The sequence below is a fragment of the Macaca nemestrina genome, chromosome 5, assembly GCF_043159975.1.
Source record: "Macaca nemestrina isolate mMacNem1 chromosome 5, mMacNem.hap1, whole genome shotgun sequence".
Taxonomy (NCBI): Eukaryota; Metazoa; Chordata; class Mammalia; order Primates; family Cercopithecidae; genus Macaca; species Macaca nemestrina.
This window is the reverse complement of record NC_092129.1, coordinates 89,032,186-89,054,803: the sequence shown is the minus strand read 5'-3', so window position 1 is coordinate 89,054,803 and position 22,618 is coordinate 89,032,186. Positions and strand designations below refer to the sequence as shown.

General features: G+C 37.0%; 1 protein-coding gene across 3 annotated transcripts in view; it reads right to left on the bottom strand.

Annotated features, from left to right (window-relative positions):
* The window catches only part of LOC105498578 (MMS22 like, DNA repair protein), a 140,799-nt gene extending 122,475 nt beyond the window's left edge, over nt 1-18,324 (bottom strand). For all 3 annotated transcript variants that reach the window (XM_011770716.2, XM_011770717.2, XM_071096703.1), the window contains exons 1-8: nt 18,201-18,324; nt 17,435-17,674; nt 16,386-16,511; nt 14,341-14,390; nt 8,265-8,352; nt 7,994-8,171; nt 5,164-5,254; nt 3,153-3,283 (exon numbers count right to left, since the gene is read on the bottom strand). In XM_011770716.2, coding sequence (XP_011769018.2) covers nt 3,153-3,283; nt 5,164-5,254; nt 7,994-8,171; nt 8,265-8,352; nt 14,341-14,390; nt 16,386-16,511; nt 17,435-17,598 — 828 coding nt within the window. In that variant the 5' untranslated portion in view covers nt 17,599-17,674; nt 18,201-18,324. The remainder of the gene's footprint in view (nt 1-3,152; nt 3,284-5,163; nt 5,255-7,993; nt 8,172-8,264; nt 8,353-14,340; nt 14,391-16,385; nt 16,512-17,434; nt 17,675-18,200) is intronic.
* Nucleotides 18,325-22,618: the final 4,294 nt, after the last annotated feature.

The window sequence follows — 22,618 nt, the reverse complement described above, 5'->3', positions numbered from 1 at the left end:
TTGCAGGATACAAAAATCAACATACAAAATACCATAGCATTTCTATACAATAACAACAAACTACCCAAAAAAGAAATCAATAAAACAATCCCATATATAGTATATACCCACAAAAACAAAAATACTTAGGGATAAATTTAACCAAAGAGCGAAAGGCCTATACACTGAAAAATATAAAACACTGATGAAAGAAATGGAATACAACCCATATAAGCAGAAAAAATATCTTGTGGTCATGGATTGGAAGAAATATTATTAAAATGTTCATACTACCCAAAGTGACCTACGGATTCAATGAAATCCCTACCAAAATATTTAATGACACTTTTTTACAGAAATAGAAAAAACAATCCTAAAATTGGTAGGAAATCACAAAAGGTCCTGAATAGACCAAGTAATCTTTAGCAAAAAGAACAAAGCTCGAGGCATGACACTACCTGACTTCAAAATATACTACAAAGCTATAGTAATCAAAACAGTGTGCTGCTAGCATACAAACAGACACAGAACAAAATAGAACAACTGATTTTTGACAATGATGAAAAGAGCATAACATGGGGAAAGGACAGCTTCTTCAATAAACAGGTTGGGACAACTGGATATCCACACACAGAATGAATTTAGGCCCCTGTTTCACACCATATAGAAAAATCGACTCAAAATAAAGACTTAAATATAAGACCTGAAACTATAATACTAGAAGAAAACATAGGAGAAAAGCTATATGACAATGGTCTGGTAAATGATTTCTTGGATATGACCCCAAAAGCACAGGCCACGGAAATGAAAAGACAAATGGGATTATGTCAAAATAAAAAGGAAATACTTGCACAGCAAAGGAAAAAAAAATCAATGGAATGAAGGGAAAATCTCGAGAATGGAAGAAAGTATTTGCAAAACTACATCTGATAAGGGATTAGTATCTTAAATATATAAGGAACCCAAACAATTCAATAGCAAGAAAACAATCCAACTGCAAAATCGGCAAAAAATATAAATAGACATACTCTTTTTTGAGACCGAGTCTTGTTCTGTCGCCAAACTGGAGTGCAGTGGCACAATATCGGCTCACTGCAACCTGCGCCTCCTGGATTCAAGCAATTCTCCTGCCTCAGCCTCCTAAGTAGCTGGGATTACAGGCACGTGCCACTATGCCCAGCTAATTTTTCCTATTTTTAGTAGAGACAGGGTTTCACCGTGTTAACCAGGATGGTCTCGATCTCCGGACCTCGTGATCTGCCTGCCTCAGCCTCCCAAAGTGCTGGGATTACAGGCGTGAGCCACTGCGCCTGGTTGACATTTCTTAAAAGAAGACATACAAATGGCGAAGCAGTATATGAAAAATGCTCAACATCACTACTCATTATGGAAATGCAAATTAAAACTTGATGAGACATCACCTCAAACTTGTTATAATGGCTACTACCAAAAAGACAAAGGTAATAAATGCCAGAGAGGAAGTGGTGACAAGAAAACCCTTGCACAGTGTGGTGAGAATGTAAATTGGTACAGTCATCATATAATACAGTATGCAAGTTCCTCACAAAATTAAAAACAGAACTACCACATGATCCAGCAATCCTACTAGGTATATTTGCAAAGAAAATGAAATTAGTATGTTCAAGAGATATCTGCATTCCCATGTTCACTGCAGCATTATTTACAAGAGCCAAGACATGGAATCAGCCAAATTGCCCATCAACAGATGAATGTATAAAGAAAATCTGGTTTATATACACAATGGAATACAGTCACATGTCACTTAACAGCAGGACATGTTCTGAGAAGTGCGTCTTTAGGCTAACATGATTTATTGTACTTAAAACTTTTTCAGACTACTACTGCACACCTACGCTATGTGGTATAGCCACCTTGTATATGTGGTCTGTCACTGACTAAAACTTTGTTACACAGTGCATGACCCTACTATTCAGCCTTGAGAAGAAGGAAATACTGTCATCTGTAACAATATAGATGAACACGGAGGACATTATATTAAGTGAAATAAGCCAGGCACAGAAAGACAAGTAACACACAATCTCACCTATATGTGGAATCTAAAAAAGCTGAATTCATAGAAGCAGAGTAGAATGATCCTTACCAAGGGCTGTGAGGAGGATTAGGAGGGAGGCGAGGTAGATGTTGATCAAAGCATACAAAATTTCAGTTAGATATAAGAGGAATAAGCTCAACATGATGACTATAGTTAAAAACAATGTACTATATTATATTCTTGAAAATCACTAAAAGCATAGATTTTAAGTGTTCTCACACAAATAAATAAGAATGTAAGATAACATATATGCTAATTGGCTATATTTAGTCATTCTACAATGTATACACATATCAAAACAGGATGTGTACGATAAATATATATAATTTTGTCAATCATCAAAAATAAATAAATATTTAAAAGTTATCATTCTATCATATCTGGTTAATCCACTAATACACATACACACTACATTGTAAAAATATTGATAATGCATAAAAAATCTAAATTTTGAAAAATTATAAAACTCCTTTTCCCTAAATCTTGATTTCCCAAAAATAGTCTTCATGCTTGTAATCTAAAATAACAGATAATACTCTAAATATTTCCGCTACTTAAAAATGAACATGCTCTGTAGCACCTTTAAATCACTACCTCCATTAAACGCTCTATGATAAACACAATTTAATAAAAACACATAATTTCACCCATGATTCGAGACCTTTTATGAAAACAAGCAAGAAAATCCTCTCTTAAAACATGTCAAGTAACTTTAAGTAAGCATTTATTTTATTATTACATAACAGCAATATAATACATTATTAAAGAGCTGGTCTCTACTATTTGGATAGAAATTAGGCTTCCAATGATTTCGGTAAACATCATTTATTTATTTTTTTCAAAATAGAAAAGGCTGTTTTTCTTTAAAAAAAAAAAAAAAAAAAAGAAAAAGAAAAGCTCTAAAATACCAACTCCAGCCTGTTTTAGATGTTTAAACAAAAATTGTTTTCCCTTTCAGGTCCCAGATAATAGCAACTAAATATAAAATTAGAACATATAAACCATTTTAGATTAAATTCTTACAGATTAAACGACATGCATTAAGGACTGAATATTGTCTTTAAGTCTCAAAAACACAAACAAACTCTTAAAGCATTACCTTGTCATACCTGTTGAGTGACAGGCTTATTAAATCACAAAGCAGAGTTTCACAATGTTCTTCAAACAGGCTGACATTGGTTAAACTGTCACTTGCCAGATTCATAAACTGATGACCATATACAACTTGTTCTGAAAATGTAATAAAAATAGTTTTAAAATACAGATTTTACTAAATCATAAAGGAAAAAGTGACTGTATGTCTTTAAATTATAACAAAACTAAAACATACAGTTTTTAATTTTTTTTTGCAAATAAAACGTGAATTTGAGGACAACCTTCTCATATGAGCACTGATAAACATTATCTTCAAAAGTTTCTTTTTTTTTTTTTGAGATGGGGTCTCACTCTGTCGCCCAGGCTGGAGTGCAGTGGCACGATCTCAGCTAACTGCAAGCTCCGCCTCCCAGGTTCATGCCATTCTCCCCGCTCAGCCTCCCAAGCAGCTGGGACTACAGGTGCCCGCCACCACGCATGGCTAATTTTGCTTTTGTATTTTTAGTAGAGACCGGGTTTCACTGTGTTAGCCAGAATGGTCTTGATCTCCTGACCTCGTGATCCACCCACCTCGGCCTCTCAAAGTGCTGGAATTACAGGCGTGAGCCACCTTGGCTGGCCCAAAAGTTTCTAATTCTTCCAAGTAACATCTAATAAACCTCTCTTTTCCTAATAAGTCTATCTTTGAAAAGTATTAATGCAACACAACTTTAAAAAAAGAGAGAGAACAACATAAAATCTGCATCCACATTTCTAATCAACAAAGCCTTTAAAACATTATTCTTTTAACAAATACTGATAAACTGACCCCATGCAATGGTTTTGTGGCATAAAATAGGGCAAACCAAGGTAAAAGATAACCAAAATTTATACCTATCAGAATAACTCCACTTAAGTATTACTCTAAGAATATACTAATGTGAAATACAGAGTCCACGAGAGGAAATTATATACTGATGTACATCTTTGTATGTTTCTGTGTATGAATATATGTAGGTATATACATATATAGACATATGTATGTATTTATTAACTGAAAAGCAGGTGTAGGAATAATAGACATCTTTACAACCTAAGTAACAGGTTGCCAATGGAACCTAAAAATGTCAAAGAGCAAGATCAAGAAATAAATGGGCAACGTATCCATAAGGATAAAGGATATTTATCCATAATATAAATAAACTCCTACTAAAAAAAGGAAAATTTGCAAAATATAATGAGTAATTAATAAAGCAAATACAGACAATAAACTGTAAAGATGTTCAACTTCACTCGTAACCAAGAAATTGCAAGATCAAAAAAATTTCATTTGATTTTTCACATATTAGTTGGCAAAAAGTAAAATATAATTGATAACATCAACTACTGGCAAGAGTATGAAGTAAAATCACACTACAGTTAATGTCTATAGATCAGTAGGACTTACTATTCAGCAAAACAGCAGCATATACATATTAAAACTACAATGTGCCACTCTACTTCTATGAATATTTTACAGAATAACTTGTACACAGATTAAAGATATATATCTATACACAAGGGTGTTCAGTGAAAAATGATGTGTAAAATCAAAAAATGAAAGTAACTTCAATGTTTAAAAATAGACATGGCTAAATATAGTAGAACCATAACATGCAGCCTTTAAATGGATAAAGTAGAACTATAGTTACTAACATAAACAGATCGCTAAAACAGTGATAAATGAAAGATCACACTGAACAGTATGATCATATCTGTGGTTAAAAACAAAAACAAAATTTTACCTATGAGTTTTTATATAGATACTAACAGATAGAATGGAAATATGTATACTAACAGATAGAATGTAAATATGGAAAGATAAATCAAGGTGTTCCCAGTAGTTACCTCTGGAAAAAAAGGAGTAAAACTTTTACTTCTTACTTTGTTTACTATTTGATTTTTTTTAAATATCAGAAGGCACTTATTACTTACGTAATTTTAAAAAGAAATAAAAGCTTTTAAAAAGAATATAAATCATAAATCCATAAACTTACTCAATTTTTCACCCAGCATGTAAAGAATTTCTAGCACCAGCCAATGTATATCCAAGTGGAGATGTAATAAATGCCATGATGGTGGAAAAAGCTGTGGATGACATTATCAACTGTGATTGAGAATTCATTAATATTTTACTAGGTGTTTCATAGCATGTCACAATACTCCTCCATAAACACAAGGATAAAGAACCAATTAACCTACCACTATTCAAAAGCTCAGGGAAAACCTCTGTCTTGTTCATTAGAGGATTCCTTCACTGAAGATCTTTGAAAGCAGTAAATATTTTCATCTGTTGGTTTAAGACAAACCCACTTTGGGGCTGCTGAATAGACTTGTATAGTAAAGGTACCTTCCAGCCAATCTCTGATTCTACTATAGCTGCAAGGCAGTAAAAGAATTTTTTTAAACACGTGTTTTCATAATTTTGTTTTAGAATTTAGCTAGGAAATTTTTTTTAATGTATGAGTACCTAGGAACTCCTATAAAATATTTTAACAAAAGAACTTTAGACTGTCATGTAGACATTACTGTCATCTCATTAAGGAACAGAAGTAAAAAGAGGTGAAAAAATTTCTCTCTCAATTCATGTATTAGGATTGAAACTCAATTCTATCTGAGTCAAAACCCAGCACTTTCAAGTACTGTGTTATACTGCGTTATCACTAACCTTCCTCCTGTCAGAATTTAGCATCACTATAAAAATAAATACTATAAAAAAAAATGACGTAACATGTTCCATTAAAACAAATAGAAAGAATGATGAAGAGTAGACCTGCGTTATTAGGTATACAAACAAAATAAAATGCTACACTGACAAAACCGTATTGGGACAGAAATAGATAACAAAGAGCAAGAACAGAGAAGACAGAAATGAATTTATGTGGCATCTCAAATCAATGGGAAAAGTATGGGTCATTCAATAAAAAATAAGAGTTTTAACTTATGCATTTGCAAGAAACTGAAGTTAGACTTCTCACCTCAGTGCATACTTAAAAATAACACGAATTAAAGAGATAAAAGCAACAATCAAAATATTTTAACAGCATAGATAAAACAAAAAATGGAAAAATATAACTATCTAAAAAATTCAAATCTACCTAGAAAGTCAGCTTACTTAATGAAAAAGTAAATAAAATATTTGCAATACATAATTCCCAATAACTAATATATATCTAGAGTTCCTAAAAAATAATAAAAGAAGCTCAACTGGAAATACCAATGAAAACAAAACATTTCCTATACAAGATTGTTATAACAAATATATAAACATAGTCTTGAAAGATGCTTTCTATTATGTTTTTGTTTCAGAAAAGAACAGTATTTTAGTGGGTGATTTTTTATTTTTTGAAGACTATAAAGTTCCCTTGCTTTAAAACTTTAGTCTTCTGAGCTTCAAATAACCTATCTTTTCAAGTCTGCCTAATTAAAAAGCCTATGAAAGGCAATATCTAGTTTGAGGACCCTAGTGCACAAATTTTATTTCTGCTGCCACATAAATTATTCATTTTTATTTCTTACGTATTCGATGGATAACTAGAAAATAAAAACCAGTCCAATTTACAGAAACTAATAAGGAAAACATCCCTCCTTCAACAATCTACTCATGAATCTTTTTATTAAATGACATAATTAAAAGCAATTACCTATTTGTTTTCTATGGATTAGATATACTAACTTGTAAATTCAGTTAGAACTTTATTTGCTTTTATTATTACATATATTGATCTCTGATAAAAAAGTCAACTTGTTTCTGCTACATTTCACAGAAACATGTAAACATTTAATTCTATTTATTTTATTTATTGAAATAGGGTCTTGCTCTGTCATCCAGGCTGGAATGCAGTGGTGCAGTCATGTCTCACCACAGCCTCGACCTCCTGAGTTCAACTGATCCTCCCACCTCAACCTCCTGAGTAGCTAAGACTACAAGGTATGTGCCACCACCCTGGGCTAACTTTTTAATTTTTTGTAGAGATGGGGTCTCGCTATGTTGCCCAAGCTGGTCTCAAATCCTGGATTCAAGCACTCCTCCTGCCTCAGCCACCCAAAGTGTTGGGATTACAGGCATGAGCTACCATGCTCAGCTGTTTTTATATTTTAACAAAGATATGTTCATAAAGAGTAAATATTATTCAAAATGGTAAAGTCAAATATAATAAAAGGGGTTGAGACTTCAGGGAATCTCACTGTGAATTACCATAATTTGTTATTCATACAAGCTCCCATTTTCATAGGGAGAATCTATTACTTATCTATAAGCTAGGCATGGTAACAATATAAATTTTTAAAAACCAAACTTCAGAAGGAATGATTAACACAGGAAGGAAAAAAAGGGCAGAGTCAAAACAATCTTAATCACTTTCCAAAAAGGCCTCAAAAATCAGAATACACACAATGATGTGGTCTTGGAAGTTTTTTTTAATAAGCTGATCTTGAATCTTACTGCAATATATGATAAAAAATTTTAGAAAACAAAGATTATTTCATTTGCTTTAAAATCTTCAGACATTTACACTGTCATAAATCAAGAGAATAGCTACTGATTCAATGAATATTATGTTTTAATAACTTCATGTATATTAATTTATTTAATTCTCCCAATGATTCTAGTAAGTTATAAGAATTACACAGATGGGGAGGCTGAGGCAAGAGATGTCATTTGCCCAAGAGCACATAATTAATAAAAGGAGGATGGGGGCAAGAATTTCAACACAGGCAGTCAGGTTGCAGAGCTGTAATTTTGACTAATTTCTCTCCTTCCTGAATGAATATTCCTTGTGGGGAGAAAAAGCTGATAATTTAAAAATTAAATGAAACAAGTCAAACCTTAATCTGGTTTTGATTTACAAATGCTCCTATATTAATACTGGGAAGTTCAGATAGGTGTCCAATATACAAGAGTAATCCATGAAGCTCATCAATCAACAGTGAGGGAAGTTGAGCCTCCAAAGCCTCATAAGGATGGACAGGAACATGACTCTCAGCATTGTGTACTTTCAGATACCTAAAAAATAATTAGATAAAATAAACAATCAGAGTCTATATGAATACACACAGAAATTCATGCAGTGATCAAAATACTCATCTGATATCCTACCTGAAGATGAAAACTTTAACATAATGGAGAAATAGTACACACTGCTGTCTGATATTATCTGCTTTGCAGTGCAGCGTTGATACCTTCCCTGAAACCACAATAGACAATGTTGATAATTCAAATAATTATCATGGGCAGTGACAAAAAATGTTGTAAGCCATACCAGCAGCAATTCTCTATCTTGTAACATTTTATATTAAACATTCTCATATGGTTTTTGCTCCCCACTACTCCTCAAAAAATGCTCTTATTAAAGTCACCAATCAAACCCACATTGCCCAATCTAATGGACAATGCCTACCCTCAAGTAACTTGCTCCCACAGTAGCACTAGCTACACCTGGCTTCATGGTGCCACATAGTGACAGTCTTCTTTCTTCCTCATGTGTCCTTTGTCCTACCCCTCTTTTATTGGCTCCTCCTCCTCAATTCTATTATTAATATGGTCTCTTCAGGACTCAGTCCTGAATTCTCTACTCTCTGTATATCTCTTCCCATATGCATGATCTCATCAGTTCCTTTATTAATAAATGGTAATGACTCTAAAGGGGTTATCTACAACCCACATCTCTCCTTGGCACTCCAGACCTTGCATGTTAAACTGCCTAACACCTATACTTGGATTGCTCAGACAGTGCAAATAATACATCCTTTGATTTCTTTCAAAACCTGTTCATGCCGCCCTTGTTTTCAGCATTTCATTAAATGGTGTCACCAGTAGCCTATGTAGTTCTTGATTCTTCCATTTCCTTTAACCTCATATCTAATCTTTCAAAGTCCTATTAAGTTTATAACCAAATATACATTGAAACTATCCCTTTCCCCATAAGCACTTAAACACCACAATAGCACTCTTCACAGGTCTTTCCATGCTCTCTTTTGTCCCCCTATACACCAAGTAAAAAATCTGCTTAAAGTGTGTATCAATTTATCTTGTTCCCAAGTCAAAACTCTTGAAAGAATACCTACTATATTTAGAATAAAATTAAAACTCCTAATAATAATTTATAAAGTTCTGAATGACCTTTTAACAGTTGCTGTCTTTCTGCCAACCTCACTCCATGTCAGCTTTCCCTCACTTACTTCAGCATTTATATCAGCAATAATTATCTAGGTAGTTACCATGGGCAAAACACTGATAATCATTATAGAGAGAATGAGTAAGAGACAATCTAGTAAACAAAAGCAAAGAGAACATGATGAGAATTATAGGCTACAAATTTACACCCATACTAAACATAAAACTGAAGTTTAATTCAAATGAACAATCATGGCCACTACTTTGGCAGAGCAGAAGCATAAGTGTGAAGTAGTTGTGTAAATACCTCCATATTAAGCTGCATTTCTATGGCTGTATTTCACCCATAAAAAGTCGTATCATCCCAATTTTCATAATTCCCAGCCCATAAAGGCAGTACTCTCTTAAAAATAACAGCAATGAACATCTGCATCCAGGCAAGATGGAGTAAAATAATCAGATTGCTCCATCTCCCACTGTAAAACTGAAAACCATAAAAATTACATCAAGCACGTTTTCAGGCTCTGGACACAAGACAATATAAGATTTTGCTCTCCCAGAGAGAAACTGAGCCCTACAACTGCACCAGCTCCCCACCTAGAGACAGTCTCCAGGCTGCAATATGAGGAAGAGAACCCAAATACAGCCCAACTCACTCTCTGAGATGAGGAGATATGGGATCCAAGTTTCAGGAAGTCCAAATTTGCAGGGCAAAAGTACCCAAAAAGAAAGAAGCTATACAAAATAGAGTTCTGGAAGGGTACAGAAGGGTCCCTCTGAGATTTGACTAAGTACTGATCTGTTCAAGCATGAAAAATATTACCCAAGGCCAGGGAAAAACACCAGAAAATAATTCCCTATAAAGAGTACACAAGCCAGAGAATAGTTCAAGTTCTCACCAGCAAGCATGAAAAAAAATCTCATAATAGACCAGGCATAAGAAAGAATTCTCAAAAGCCTTACTAGGCTAATTTACTAGGCTAAATTAACATTAAAAGCCTGCTTTTTAAAAGTCCTACCAAAATTTAAAGCAAGCCCCAAAAAGAGCCACTGGATTACAACTACACAATAGCGAGCCAGAACAAAATTCAACATCTAGTTTAAGGAATAAAAAAAATCCAGAAAGCAACAATGTGAAACCCATAATGTTCATCTCACAACGAAACATTACTACATATTCAAAGAAGCAGAAAAATATATCACAGAACCAGGAGAAAAACTTATAAATACAAACAGTTTCAGAAATGACAGTGATAAAATAATTATTGGCTGGGCGTGGTGGCTCACACCTGTAATCCCAGCACTTTGGGAGGCTGAGGCAGGTGAATCATGAGGTCAGGAGATCAAGATCATCCTGGACAACATGATGAAACCCCGTTTCTACTAAAAATACAAAAATCAGCTGGGTGTGGTGGTATGTGCCTGTAATCCCAGCTACTCGGGAGGCTGAGGCAGGAAAATCACTTGAACCAGGGAGTCAGAGGTTGCAGTAAGCTGAGATGGCGCCACTGCACTCCAGCCTGGTGACAGACCGAGATTCCACCTCAAAAAAAAAAAAAAAAAAGAATTATTAGTAGCAGCAACAAGGTTAAAAACATTGGTTATAATATACACTCCATATATTCAAGATGGATGAAAACAAGCATGCAGTTAGAAATGGAAGACATTTAAAAAAATCCGTAAGGAATGTCTAGAGACAAAAACAAACACAATAGCTGAGACAGGGTAACACCAACAACCATATTTAAGAATAGCTCTTGGCTGAGTGTGGTGGCTGATATCTACAATGCTAGCACTTTGGGAGGCCAGGGCGGGAGGGTCACTTGAGCCCAGAAGTTTGAGACCAGTCTTGGCAACGTAGTGAGACCCTATCTCTACAAAAAATTAAAAAATTAGCCAGGCATAGTGGTGTGAGCCTGTAGTCTCAGCTACTTGGGAAGCTGAGATGGGAGGATCTGCTTGAGCCCAGGAGGTCAAGGCTGCAATGAGTCATGATCACGCCACTGCACTCCAGCCTGGGCGACAGAGTGAGACCCTATCTCGAGTCAGAGAGAAAGAGGGGAAAAAAACAGCTATCAGCAAAAATTAGCCAGGCATGGTGGTGTGAGCCTGTAGTCTCAGCTACTTGGGAAGCTGAGATGGTAGGATCTGCTTGAGCCCGGGAGGTCAAGGCTGCAATGAGTCATGATCACGTCACTGCACTCCAGCCTGGGCGACAGAGTGAGACCCTGTCTCGAGACAGAGAGAAAGAGGGGAAAAAAAACAGCTATCAGCAAAACATACGTTATTATGTATGTTATTCTGCCTCAACTGGAAATTAACCCTGGAAGCATAATGATTAGAACAAGAACTATACTCATCTGGCAGTAAGTAACTAAGTAACCCTACATAAGGACTTCTTGGGACGGCTGAGGGCCAAGGGTACCTACACAAGTTAACGAACACAGCTACATGGCAGGAACAAGTTCATGTATAGATAATATTTAACACTACTAACTTGTGTCCAAAATCTATCATTAAAAGCTTTTTTAAGCAACAAAAACAGCCAAAATGTCAGTGTAACAACCATCTTAACAAATAGTCCACTGCAGTAGTTTCAGGTTAATAAGTGTAATAATAATAATCTATCATAATAAATGCCTTCCATGAACCCAATTTACTTAAGTCATTCTATGTAAAGGTATTCTGGTTCTTTCCACTACAATCTTTTAGTGGTTCCCCAGGAGTTCCAAAATAAAAATCAGACTCTTTGTCATGGTTTACAAAGCCAATTCTGCTTTCACCTCTTCCAAATTCATCACTCACACACATTCTGATCCAACCATATGTAATTAATATTTACTCCATGCTCTCTAAACTTTTATGTTTTTACACACATCACGTCTTTGTTTATAGGTTTTTTTCTTTCTTCCTGCCTGGAATTCTTCCTGTCCAAAGACCTTTTCCCGAATCTTTTGCCTAGCTAATTCCTTCCCATCTGTGAAGACCCAGATCTGGCATCATTTAGTGATGAGCTCACAGACAGACAAAGCCCTTGGCTCCCACAGCAGCTTGTACATTCCTTTATCACAGTACTTCTTCATTTACCAAGCTGACGTATGCTTGCATGTCTTTGCATGTCTTACTGTCTACACAACTGCAAACTCATCAGCAGCATATTTTTCCTCTTTGATTCATCAGTACCTTGCACAGTACCCAGCATGAACCAGGAACTCATCAGATGATAATGAAACAATAATACTTAACATTTACAAATCACATAACATGCTAAGAAAACAAAACATATAAAACAGTCTAAAAGTTGATAGCTAACAGCTAGGCCATGATATTCCCTACTGAAAATAAACAATTTTTGTAAAACAAAAAATAGTCGAGGCGCAGTGGCTCACACCTGTAATTCCAGCACTTTGGGAGGCCGAGGCAGGCGGATCACAAGGTCAGGAGTTCGAGACCAGCCTGACCAACATGGTGAATCCCCATCTCTACTAAAAATACAAAAATTATCCAGGTGTGGTTGGCATGCACCTATAATCCTAGCACTCAGGAGGCTGAGGCGGGAGGATTGCTTGAACCGGAGGTGGCAGTGGGCCAAAATCATGCCACTGCACTCCAGCCTGGGTGACAGAGCAAGACTCCATCTCAAAAAATAATAATAATAATAAATAACAATAATGTTACAGGGCCACTCCATTATTATAGTGAAACAAGACAAAAACAAAACCTCTATAACCATGTCTGAATACAAAACATGGCACTATGCAATCACATACACCCCAAACAAAACACAAACACAAAAAAAGAAAAAAAAAATGCACATCCTCCCTCTTCCAGTGACCAGGACAATACTTCTTTACTAATTAGGACCCTCCCTTTGTCTCACCTCCTAGATAAAAATTAAAATACCCACTCTTCAAATTGCCCCTGCTAATTAACAGCATCCAATCCAGAAAATAGCCTTATCCCCCTTAAGCCCTACCCAAAATTACCAGAATGAGCCCCAAACATATCACAAGTCCCTTCCTACTCCCTCTTACTGACAAGCCCCAGCTTTTCCTCATAATCTATATTTCTCCTTTTTTCATAATCTAATAAACTTCTATTTGACCAAAAGTGTTCCAGGTAGTCTTTGGTTGCTAGGCATCACTAATGATAGACACTGTGTTAAGCACTTAACATACTCAACAATGTTACAACTATTACTTGGCATAAGACCCACAATTAGCTAGGGTTGGAAGCCAGGGTGACAAGGCCATAATTTTAAACCCTGCACTGCACCAAAATTACCAGAAAGGAGAAGCAGCCTGCGCTAAAACACACTGACCTTCAATTCCCTTTACTACCTTAACTGTACACACTGTGGCTCATGCCTGTAATCCTAGCACTTCAGGAGGCCACTGCGGGCAGATCACCTGAGGTCAGGAGTTTGAAATCAGCCTGGCCAAAATGGCGAAATCCCATCTCTACTAAAAATGCAAAAATTAGCTGGGGGTGGTGGCGGGTGCCTATAATCCCAGCTACTTGGGAGGCTGAGGCAGGAGAATCACTTGAACTCGGGTGGCAGAGGTTGCAGTGAGGTGAGATCGCACTCTTGCACTACAGCCTTGACAAAAGAGCGGAACTCCATATCAAAAGAAAAAAAAAAAAGATACCAATCTTAAAAAAAAAAAAAAGAAATCAGTAATCCATTAAACACCAAAAGCAAACAAAAAAGCAGAAAAGAAAATCAAGAAGAGAGGATGAGGTCTGACACTTTTTAGTTCTTATTTAAGTTCTCTATCCCACTCCCTACCTCCAAAACAAGCACCAATTTTCTTCAGAGAAGTTTAGCTTCCTTAAGTTGGTTTTACCTTTACAATCTACAGATTTGGGAAAATACTATATATCTCAGGTACAACAAAATTTAAAGTCATACTTTTTCTGCATACTAAGTTCATAAACTTCTGGCCTAATGCTTCCTCCATATTATCATGATATCCCAATTACACCATCATGGACCCATATGCAACTCACTATAATGCAGCACCATTCTCTTTTGCCATTAAACACACGTTAAACTTACCAAAATCACAACTGGACTGTAACAAGGTTTCCAAGTTGTACAGTTGTTGCCTAATTTTAAAAATGTAAGGTGAGAGTTAATTTTAGAACACTTTATAAAGCATGTAACAATTACATGGATAATGTTTCCAAATCTATTACACAGCTTCAATACCTTTTTTATTTGGGGATGATGATTAATACCTTGTGACTGTTAATTAAAGGATCAGCTTCAGGTAATGAAAACTTTAAGAAAAGATAAAATACATCCTTGCCCGACATTCCAAAAGTATCTATTAAAGACTGCATATATTTCAAAAATTATTACAAATACCACAGACTTCACCATCAGCAAGATACTGTGTATATCTTTAAGCAGTTTAAGACGGGGTGCAGTGGCTCACGCCTGTAATCCTAGCACTTTGGGAGGCCAAGGTAGGTGGATCACCTGAGGTCAGGAATTCAAGACCAGCCTGGCCAGCATGGTGAGACCCTATCTCTACTAAAAATACACAAAAATTAGCCGGGCGTGGTGGCGGGCCCCTGTAATCCCAGCTACTTGGGAAGCTGAGGCAAAGAAGCGCCACTGCACTCCAGCCTGGGTGACAGTGTGAGACTCTGTCTCACAAAAAAAAAAAAGAAGTTTAAGATACATAAAACATTCTAGGTTAACAGTTACATAACAAAATTTTAAACTGTATCATACAGTTAAACAATGGAAGTCCAAAAAAGGAATAATGTAGACTAAAGTTATCAGGGAATGCTGTTTTATGATGTTCCATCTTAATTCCTGATAGTAATTTCTTGCTATTCTTCCTAGTTGATTTCAAACTCTTTAAAAATTAACCCACATTTGTAACCTATGTCCTAAAGCCTCGCTCACTCAGCCTGTTCTCTCAATAAAATGTATGACATGGCATAGATACAGTTAAGTCTCTTCAAAAGATTTCATGGGATGATAGTGGGAGAATTCCTTCCACCTCTCTATTTTCCTTTAAATGTATCACAGAGATTTTTACTGTGTTTTGAAATAATTTGGTTTCAATAACTGACTCCTGTTTAAAATTACCTAAAATCTGAATATGAATTGTGTCTTAAGTGATAATGAAGAACTTTAATTTTTATTAATAGAGTTTTTTTTTGTTTTTTTTTTTTTTTTGAGACGGAGTCTCGCTCTGTCGCTCAGGCTGGAGTGCAGTGGGCAATCTCGAATCACCGCAGGCTTCGCCTCCCAGGTTCCAACAATTCTCCTGCCTCAGCCTCCCGAGTAGCTGGGACTACAGGCGCGCACCACAATGCCCAGGTAATTTTTGTATTTTTAGTAGGGAAGGGGTTTCACCATGTTGGTCAGGCTGGTCTCAAACTCCCAACCTCGTGGTCTGCCCGCCTCGGCCTCCCAAAGTGCTGGGATTACAAGCATGAGCCACCGTGCCTAGCTGTCCTCATCGTTTTTAAAAAGCCCATATTTTTAAGAAATTCATACTCAAGTATTTATGGGTGAAATGACATGATACCTAGGATTTGCTTACAAGTCAGTCAAAAGAATCAAAAGGAGACAAGACATATGAAGGAAATGTAATAAAAAGTTGTTGTTTACTGCAACTGAAGGAGGGTATATGGATGTTCATTATATTATTTTGTGTATGCTTAAATTTTTTCATTAAAAAAATTTTTAATGTTGTCCAAATAGAGAATTAATATTTCTATTACACAATCTAAACTATTTATTTGGAAACATCATACTCTAAAGATCACTGAAACACTATGGCTATTGAACAACAAAAGTATTTTAATTTTCTTCCAAAATCATAGTTCAAAGCCTTAAATATTTGTCAATACATGAAGTCAAATGCAAAGAATAAAGATTCTGAAAATAAAACACAACTCATTAAAACCATTATTCATCAGGTGTTGCTGCTTGATTACCGTTACTGGTAAGATAATCAAGTGAGCAACCTGCACAATTCTCCTGGTCTTTTGCAGTATCAGTATTAGAAGCCACCCAACAATGTAATTTACACAAGTGAACAACACCTACACTCACAGAAAGTTAAAACAAAGAAATACCTGAATAAATGAAAGAGCTCTCTAGATGAATTCACTAATGCTGTTTCAGTAACCCACTGAATGCCAAATATTTCTAAGGTGTCTTCTTCAAAATTAGTTGGTAAAGGATCAAGATTCAAAATCAATCTGAAATGAAAATTATGTTTTAATCCCATTAAAAAGTAAACTAAGTACCATACCTTTACATTATTTGAATCCATATTATACATGACATGTATAAAAAGTCAGAAAATGCCTTGGTACTTTACACATTCAAGATTACAATAGCTAGACTGTATTAAAATGTCAATCTTCTATATTGATAAAATGTACAACTAAAGTGTAATGTAAGTTAAGAGGAAAAATCAACACGGGTTCTAAAACACATATTTCTGCCTGTCTTCACCAGTAGTCTTCAGTTGTAGAATTTTATCCTCCGAGGGGACATTTAATTGTTGAAACTGCTAACAGTTACTCTGAGCCTTGTCTGGAGAACAGTATCCAATTAATGAAGTTGGGTATTCTATTTAAGGTCTCTCACAACGTACAACTATAAAGTCAACAAAAACAGTTTCCTGACTGAAACTGCCTCAGCAGGTATTACCAAAATATTTCAAGAACAGCAGTTTTACTGTAATATGTATGTACCTGCCCGAAGCAAAATAGGTAGAATTAAAAGGAACGGGGCAATAAAAAAAATGTTTGTCTTTCTTAAAAATTACTGGAAAGCTCTAGAATATTATCACACCCTTTAGAAGGAAATACCATTTCAAAAGGCTCAGACAGTTAGGAATTCACTTTAAGTAAAAGAAAAATTAGCGCCCAGCTCCCTACAGTAAGGGCACATCAGTTACCAAGGAAGTTTTCCCTAATACCCCAAATGCTTTAGATATGCCCTTACCAAGAAGCCAGCAGCAGAACTGATAATCATTTGTACCCTTATGATATACTAAGCTGATTTATAAAACATGATTTGGTGAACACCCAAGTTAAATGGGCTGAAGTAACTAACATTCCTAAAAAACTGGCGAATAATCAGATGAGGGAAAATGTCTCTGAGCTTTACCTACCGCTTAAGGGCTCCGCTGCAAAGGTAGGATTCTCCAGAAAAATGTTTTCCCTCTCCTCTGTTGTCAACAGCGCAAGAAAAGTAAGGAGGTTTGCACCATTCTGTGCCCAGCTCCAGCTCTAAACTGTCAGTCAGGAACGTCGATGCGGCAGAACAGTTTTCCATTGTTTACTTCATGTTCTGAAATGTTTGGGGTTCGTCGTATCATTAAGGGCTCCAAAGAGAAGGTGTGAAGAAATTCCTGTAGGTGGGGGCCGAGAGACTGGGGGTTACTTCAGAAAGTTCCCAGGACGTCCGCCAGCAGCAAGGAAAAACGAACAAACCCAGAAGCCAAATTCCCAATCCTCCCCTGCCGCTCCGCCCCTCAAGGCTGCCAGAACTTAAGACAAAATGCACAACCAACTGGCTGTGGCAGGGACTTCAAAATCAGCCCACTAGGTCGGACTGTGCAGCCCAGGACAAGGTGAAAAGCAAAGAAATGTCTGCAGAACAGAGCGTCCCGGGCTCGCCTAGAACTTCGCCCTCCGCAAGGTTTCTAAACCACTCTCCGCCCGTTTCCTAGCAGCAAGGTGGAGAACGCTCCCTCCCCGGCTCGGGGTGGAAACCAGGAAACCAGTCCCTAGAGCCAACCTCAACCCTTCAAGGAGGCGAGACCCACCAGGCCCATGCCCGGCAGCACTCGGGCGGAGAAGGCTGGGTGCCAGTATCCCGCGCACCCGGCTGCAACAAGAACCCGGTGCGTCGGTTACCCGAGGTGCCTGTCGTACCTGCTCACACTTCCAGCTCCCGAAATCTACCTCCTGTGACCCATACCACCACTAGGAATCTGTGGGGTCTAAACCGCAAACAAGCGAAATTCCCGCCACCGCGCGCCCGCGCTCCGGAAAGGCGGGGCCACGGCGCAGCCCTCCCCCGGCTACCAATCGCCTCGCGATATCTGCGCGGAAACAGTCGGAGCTCCACGAATTCTCGCGAGAGTCAGTCAACCCGGGACAAGGTACAGATAAACTTTTTTTTTTTTTTTTTTTTTTTTTGTACCTTTAATTGGTGCGTTCGACTGGAAGGAGGGGCCTGGTAAAAAAAAAAAAAAACGGAACTGCTGCTGAGGCGGAGGAGAGGAGGATTTAAGGACTACGGGTTTATCCTCTGGCTAAAGGGAAGAGATTTACTCCAGTGAGTGCGAAGTGAGTGCCTGGTTCACACCTACAGTCGCGCCGTCCCCTCTTCCCGCTCTGGGGCCAGCAACTCTTGTTAGAATGCAGGATGCCTTTTGTCCACGGACTGTGAGGCAGGCAAGTGCAACAGTGAATTTTCTCTGTAACTGATGGAACAAGTAGACAGAAAGTTAGTATGGATATGGAAAACTTGGAAAGCCCTATTAACCGACTTGACCTAATTGACGTTTATAGGTGACCAACCCAACAATAGCAGAATACACACTCTTGGCAAGTGCACATGAAACATTCACTAAGCGAGACTACATTCCGAGCCATAAAACAAACGTCATCAACTTTAAAAGGACTTAAATCGTACAAAGTATATAGTCTGATCATAATGGCGTTAAACTAGAAATAAAAAAATAGATAACTGAAAAACTCTAATTTTGGAGATTAAGAATCATACTTGTGACTAACCTATGAATCAGGAAAAATCACAGGAAAATTAGAAAATACTTTCAATTAAAACGAAAACATTAAAATTTGTAATAGTACCTGGTTACATTAAAAAGAAGAAAGAACTCAACTCAATAAACTTTTGTCTTAAGTAACTAGAAAAAAACCACCAGCATATTGAAACCAAAACAAGCAAAATGAATGAAATAATAAATAGTTGAAATAAATGGAAGGAAATAAATGCAACCAAAAGTTGTTTTTTAAAAAGAGCAATATAATTGATAAACCCTCTACCCAGACTGATAAAATAAACATATTATCAGTATCAGGAATTAAAAAGGTTTCATCACTATGAAATTTAGTCATTAAAAGGACAAGGATATTAAAAGAACATTATGAACATTTTTATACCAATAAACATAGGTGAAATGGACAAATTCCTTAAAAAAAAAAACTCAAAACTCAAGAATAAAATTTGAGTATCTCTATCATAGTACTCAGAATCTTTGGTTAAGCCTCCCCCCTTCTCTCTCTCTCTCTCCCTCTCTCTCTCTCTCTCTCTCTCTCTCTCTACACACACACACACACCACTTCTTACAAGAAAACTCCAGGCCAGGGCAGGCACAGTGGCTTTGGGAGGCTGAGGTGGGTGGATCCCTTGACACCAGGAGTTCCAGACCAGCCTGGGCAACATGTTGAAACCCTGTCCCTCGTCTCCACAAAAAAATACAAAAATTAGCCGGGCGTGGTGATGCTCGTCTGTACTGCCAACTACTTAGGGAGATTGAGGTGGGAGGATCACTTGACCTGGAGAGGTCTAGGCTGCAGTGAACTGTGAGTGTGCGATTGTACTCCAGCCTGGGCAACAGAGCAAGACCGTTTCTCAAAAACAACAAAAGAAACAAAGAAAAACTCTCCAGGCCAAATGGCCTTACTATTAAATTCTCCCAAACATTTAAGGAAGGAATAATATCAATTCTATACTAACTCTTACAGAAAATAGGAGATTGGATGCTTGTCTTATGAGGCTAGCACCACACTGGTATCAAAACTTGACAAAGACAAAAGACAATTACAATCCGATATCCCATGCAAACTTAAAGGCAGAAATGTTAGCAAGCAAAATCCAGCAGTACATAAAAAGGATAACATACGATGGCAAGGTGCTGTGGTTCATGCCTGTAATCCCAGCACTTTGGGAGGCCAAGGCGGGCAAATCAGTTGAGGTCAGGAGTTCAAGACCAGCCTGGCCAACATGGTGAAACCCTGTCTCTACTAAAAATAGAAAAATTAGCAAGGTATGGCGCCGTGTGCCTGTAGTCCCAGCTACACAGGAGGCTGTGGCAGGAGAATCACTTGAACCCATCATGCGGAGGTTGCAGTGAGCTGAGATCACACCACTGCACTCCAGAGCAAGACTCTGTCTCAAAACAAACAAACAGCATGACATATGACAAGAAAATTAGATTCATGTTAGGAATGCAAGGTTATTCAAATTTCTACAAGTAATCAGTTCATTATATCAAGTCTATAAAAAGAAAAACTGTAGGCCGGGCGCGGTGGCTCAAGCCTGTAATCCCAGCACTTTGGGAGGCCGAGGCGGGCGGATCACAAGGTCAGGAGATCGAGACCACAGTGAAACCCCGTCTCTACTAAAAATACAAAAAATTTAGCCGGGCGCGGTGGCGGGCGCCTGTAGTCCCAGCTACTCAGGAGGCTGAGGCAGGAGAATGGCGGGAACCCGGGAGGCGGAGCTTGCAGTGAGCCGAGATCGCGCCACTGCACTCCAGCCTGGGCAACAGCGTGAGACTCCGTCTCAAAAAAAAAAAAAAAAAAAAAAAAAAAGAAAAACTGTCATCTCAATAGATGCTGGAAGATCACTTGAGATATTCAACATCCATTCATGACAAAAACTCTCTGCCAACTAAGAATGGAAGAAACTCCCTACCTGATATGTGATATCTATGACAAACCTGCTATTAACTTCATACTTAGTTATACAAATGAATGTTCTTGGAAAGGGGGAGGGATAGCATTAGTAGATATACCTAATGTAAATGACGAGTTAGTGGGTGCAGCACACCAACATGGTACATGTATACATGTGTAACAAACCTGCATGTTGTGCACATGTACCCTAGAACTTAAAAGTATAATCAAAAAGAAAAAAAAATGGATGTTCTTTCCCTAAGATTGAGAAAAAGGCAATAATGTCCACTTTTTCCACTTCTCTCAACATTTTACTGGAGGTAACTAGTCAATGCAGTAAGGAAGAGGAAGAAGTAAATGTCATATACGTTGGATAAGAAGAAGTAAAACTGTCTTGATTTTCAGATGACATAATTATTCACATAAAAAAATCCTAAAAACTCCCTGGAAATATCTACAAAAACTGTGAGTTCAGATAGCTGGCGGGGCTCAGTGATACACAAAAATTAATTGTATTTTATAGACATGGAACGACAATTTGAAAATCAGAATTTAGAAAACAACACCATTTAATGACATAAAAATATTTAAATTTAACAAAATATGCATCAGATTTTGTTTGCCAAGGATTCCAAAATATTGCTGAAAAAAATTCAAGAATATTCAAGTAAATAGAATGAGATAGCATAATCATAAATTGGAAGACTCAATATTATTAAAAGTTCTCCTAAAATTTATCTATGGCTTCAAAGGACTGCCAATCAAAATCCTAATCGTAGAGAACTTTCTATTGTAGAAACTGACAAATGCATTCCAAAATCGATATGGAAATGCAAGGGCCTAGATTAACCAAAACAATTTTGAGTAAGAATAGTATTGAAAGATTTCCAGTACCTGATTTCAGGACTTACCATTAAGTTACAATAATCAAAACAGTATGATTTTGATCTAAGGCTAGACATAGCCAGTGAAATAGATTAGAGACTCCAGTAATAGGCCTCTATACACATTTGATCAACTGCTTTTTGGCAAAGGTAATTCCATGGTGAAAGGATAGTCTTTTCAACAAATAGTGAGAGAACTATTGGATACTGATACACTTAAAAATGAACTTACCTCATATTATAAAATTTAACCCAGTAAGGATCATAGACCTACATGTAAGAGCTAAAACTCTGAAAACTTTTAGATGTTCAGCTTGCTAGTGATCCAGAAAATGCCAGCAAAGCAAAGCAAGAAATAAGGCTAATCCAAAGGAGAAAAATCAAATGTGTGTGGTATGGTATGATGTCTGTCATGAAATCCAAGAGATGTATTTTGTGAAAGAATGGGTAAGCTATGTCAAATAGTGCTGATAAGTGAAATAATAAAGGAAGACAAATTAATCATTGGTATTGGCAAGAAATAGGTCATTACTAATGTTGATAAAAGCCGTTTAAGTTGAGTAGTTGGAGAAAAACATCTGATAGGAGTGGGTCATATAGAAAATGGGAGGTGAATCAGCAAATATCGAAACTTTACCCAGGAATTTAATTGAAAATAAAGCATAAAAATAGGGCAGAGGGACATAGAGGGATCAAGAAATGGTATTTTGGGGATAAAAGATGTTAGAACATGTTTGCGAGGCTATGGCAATTATTAAA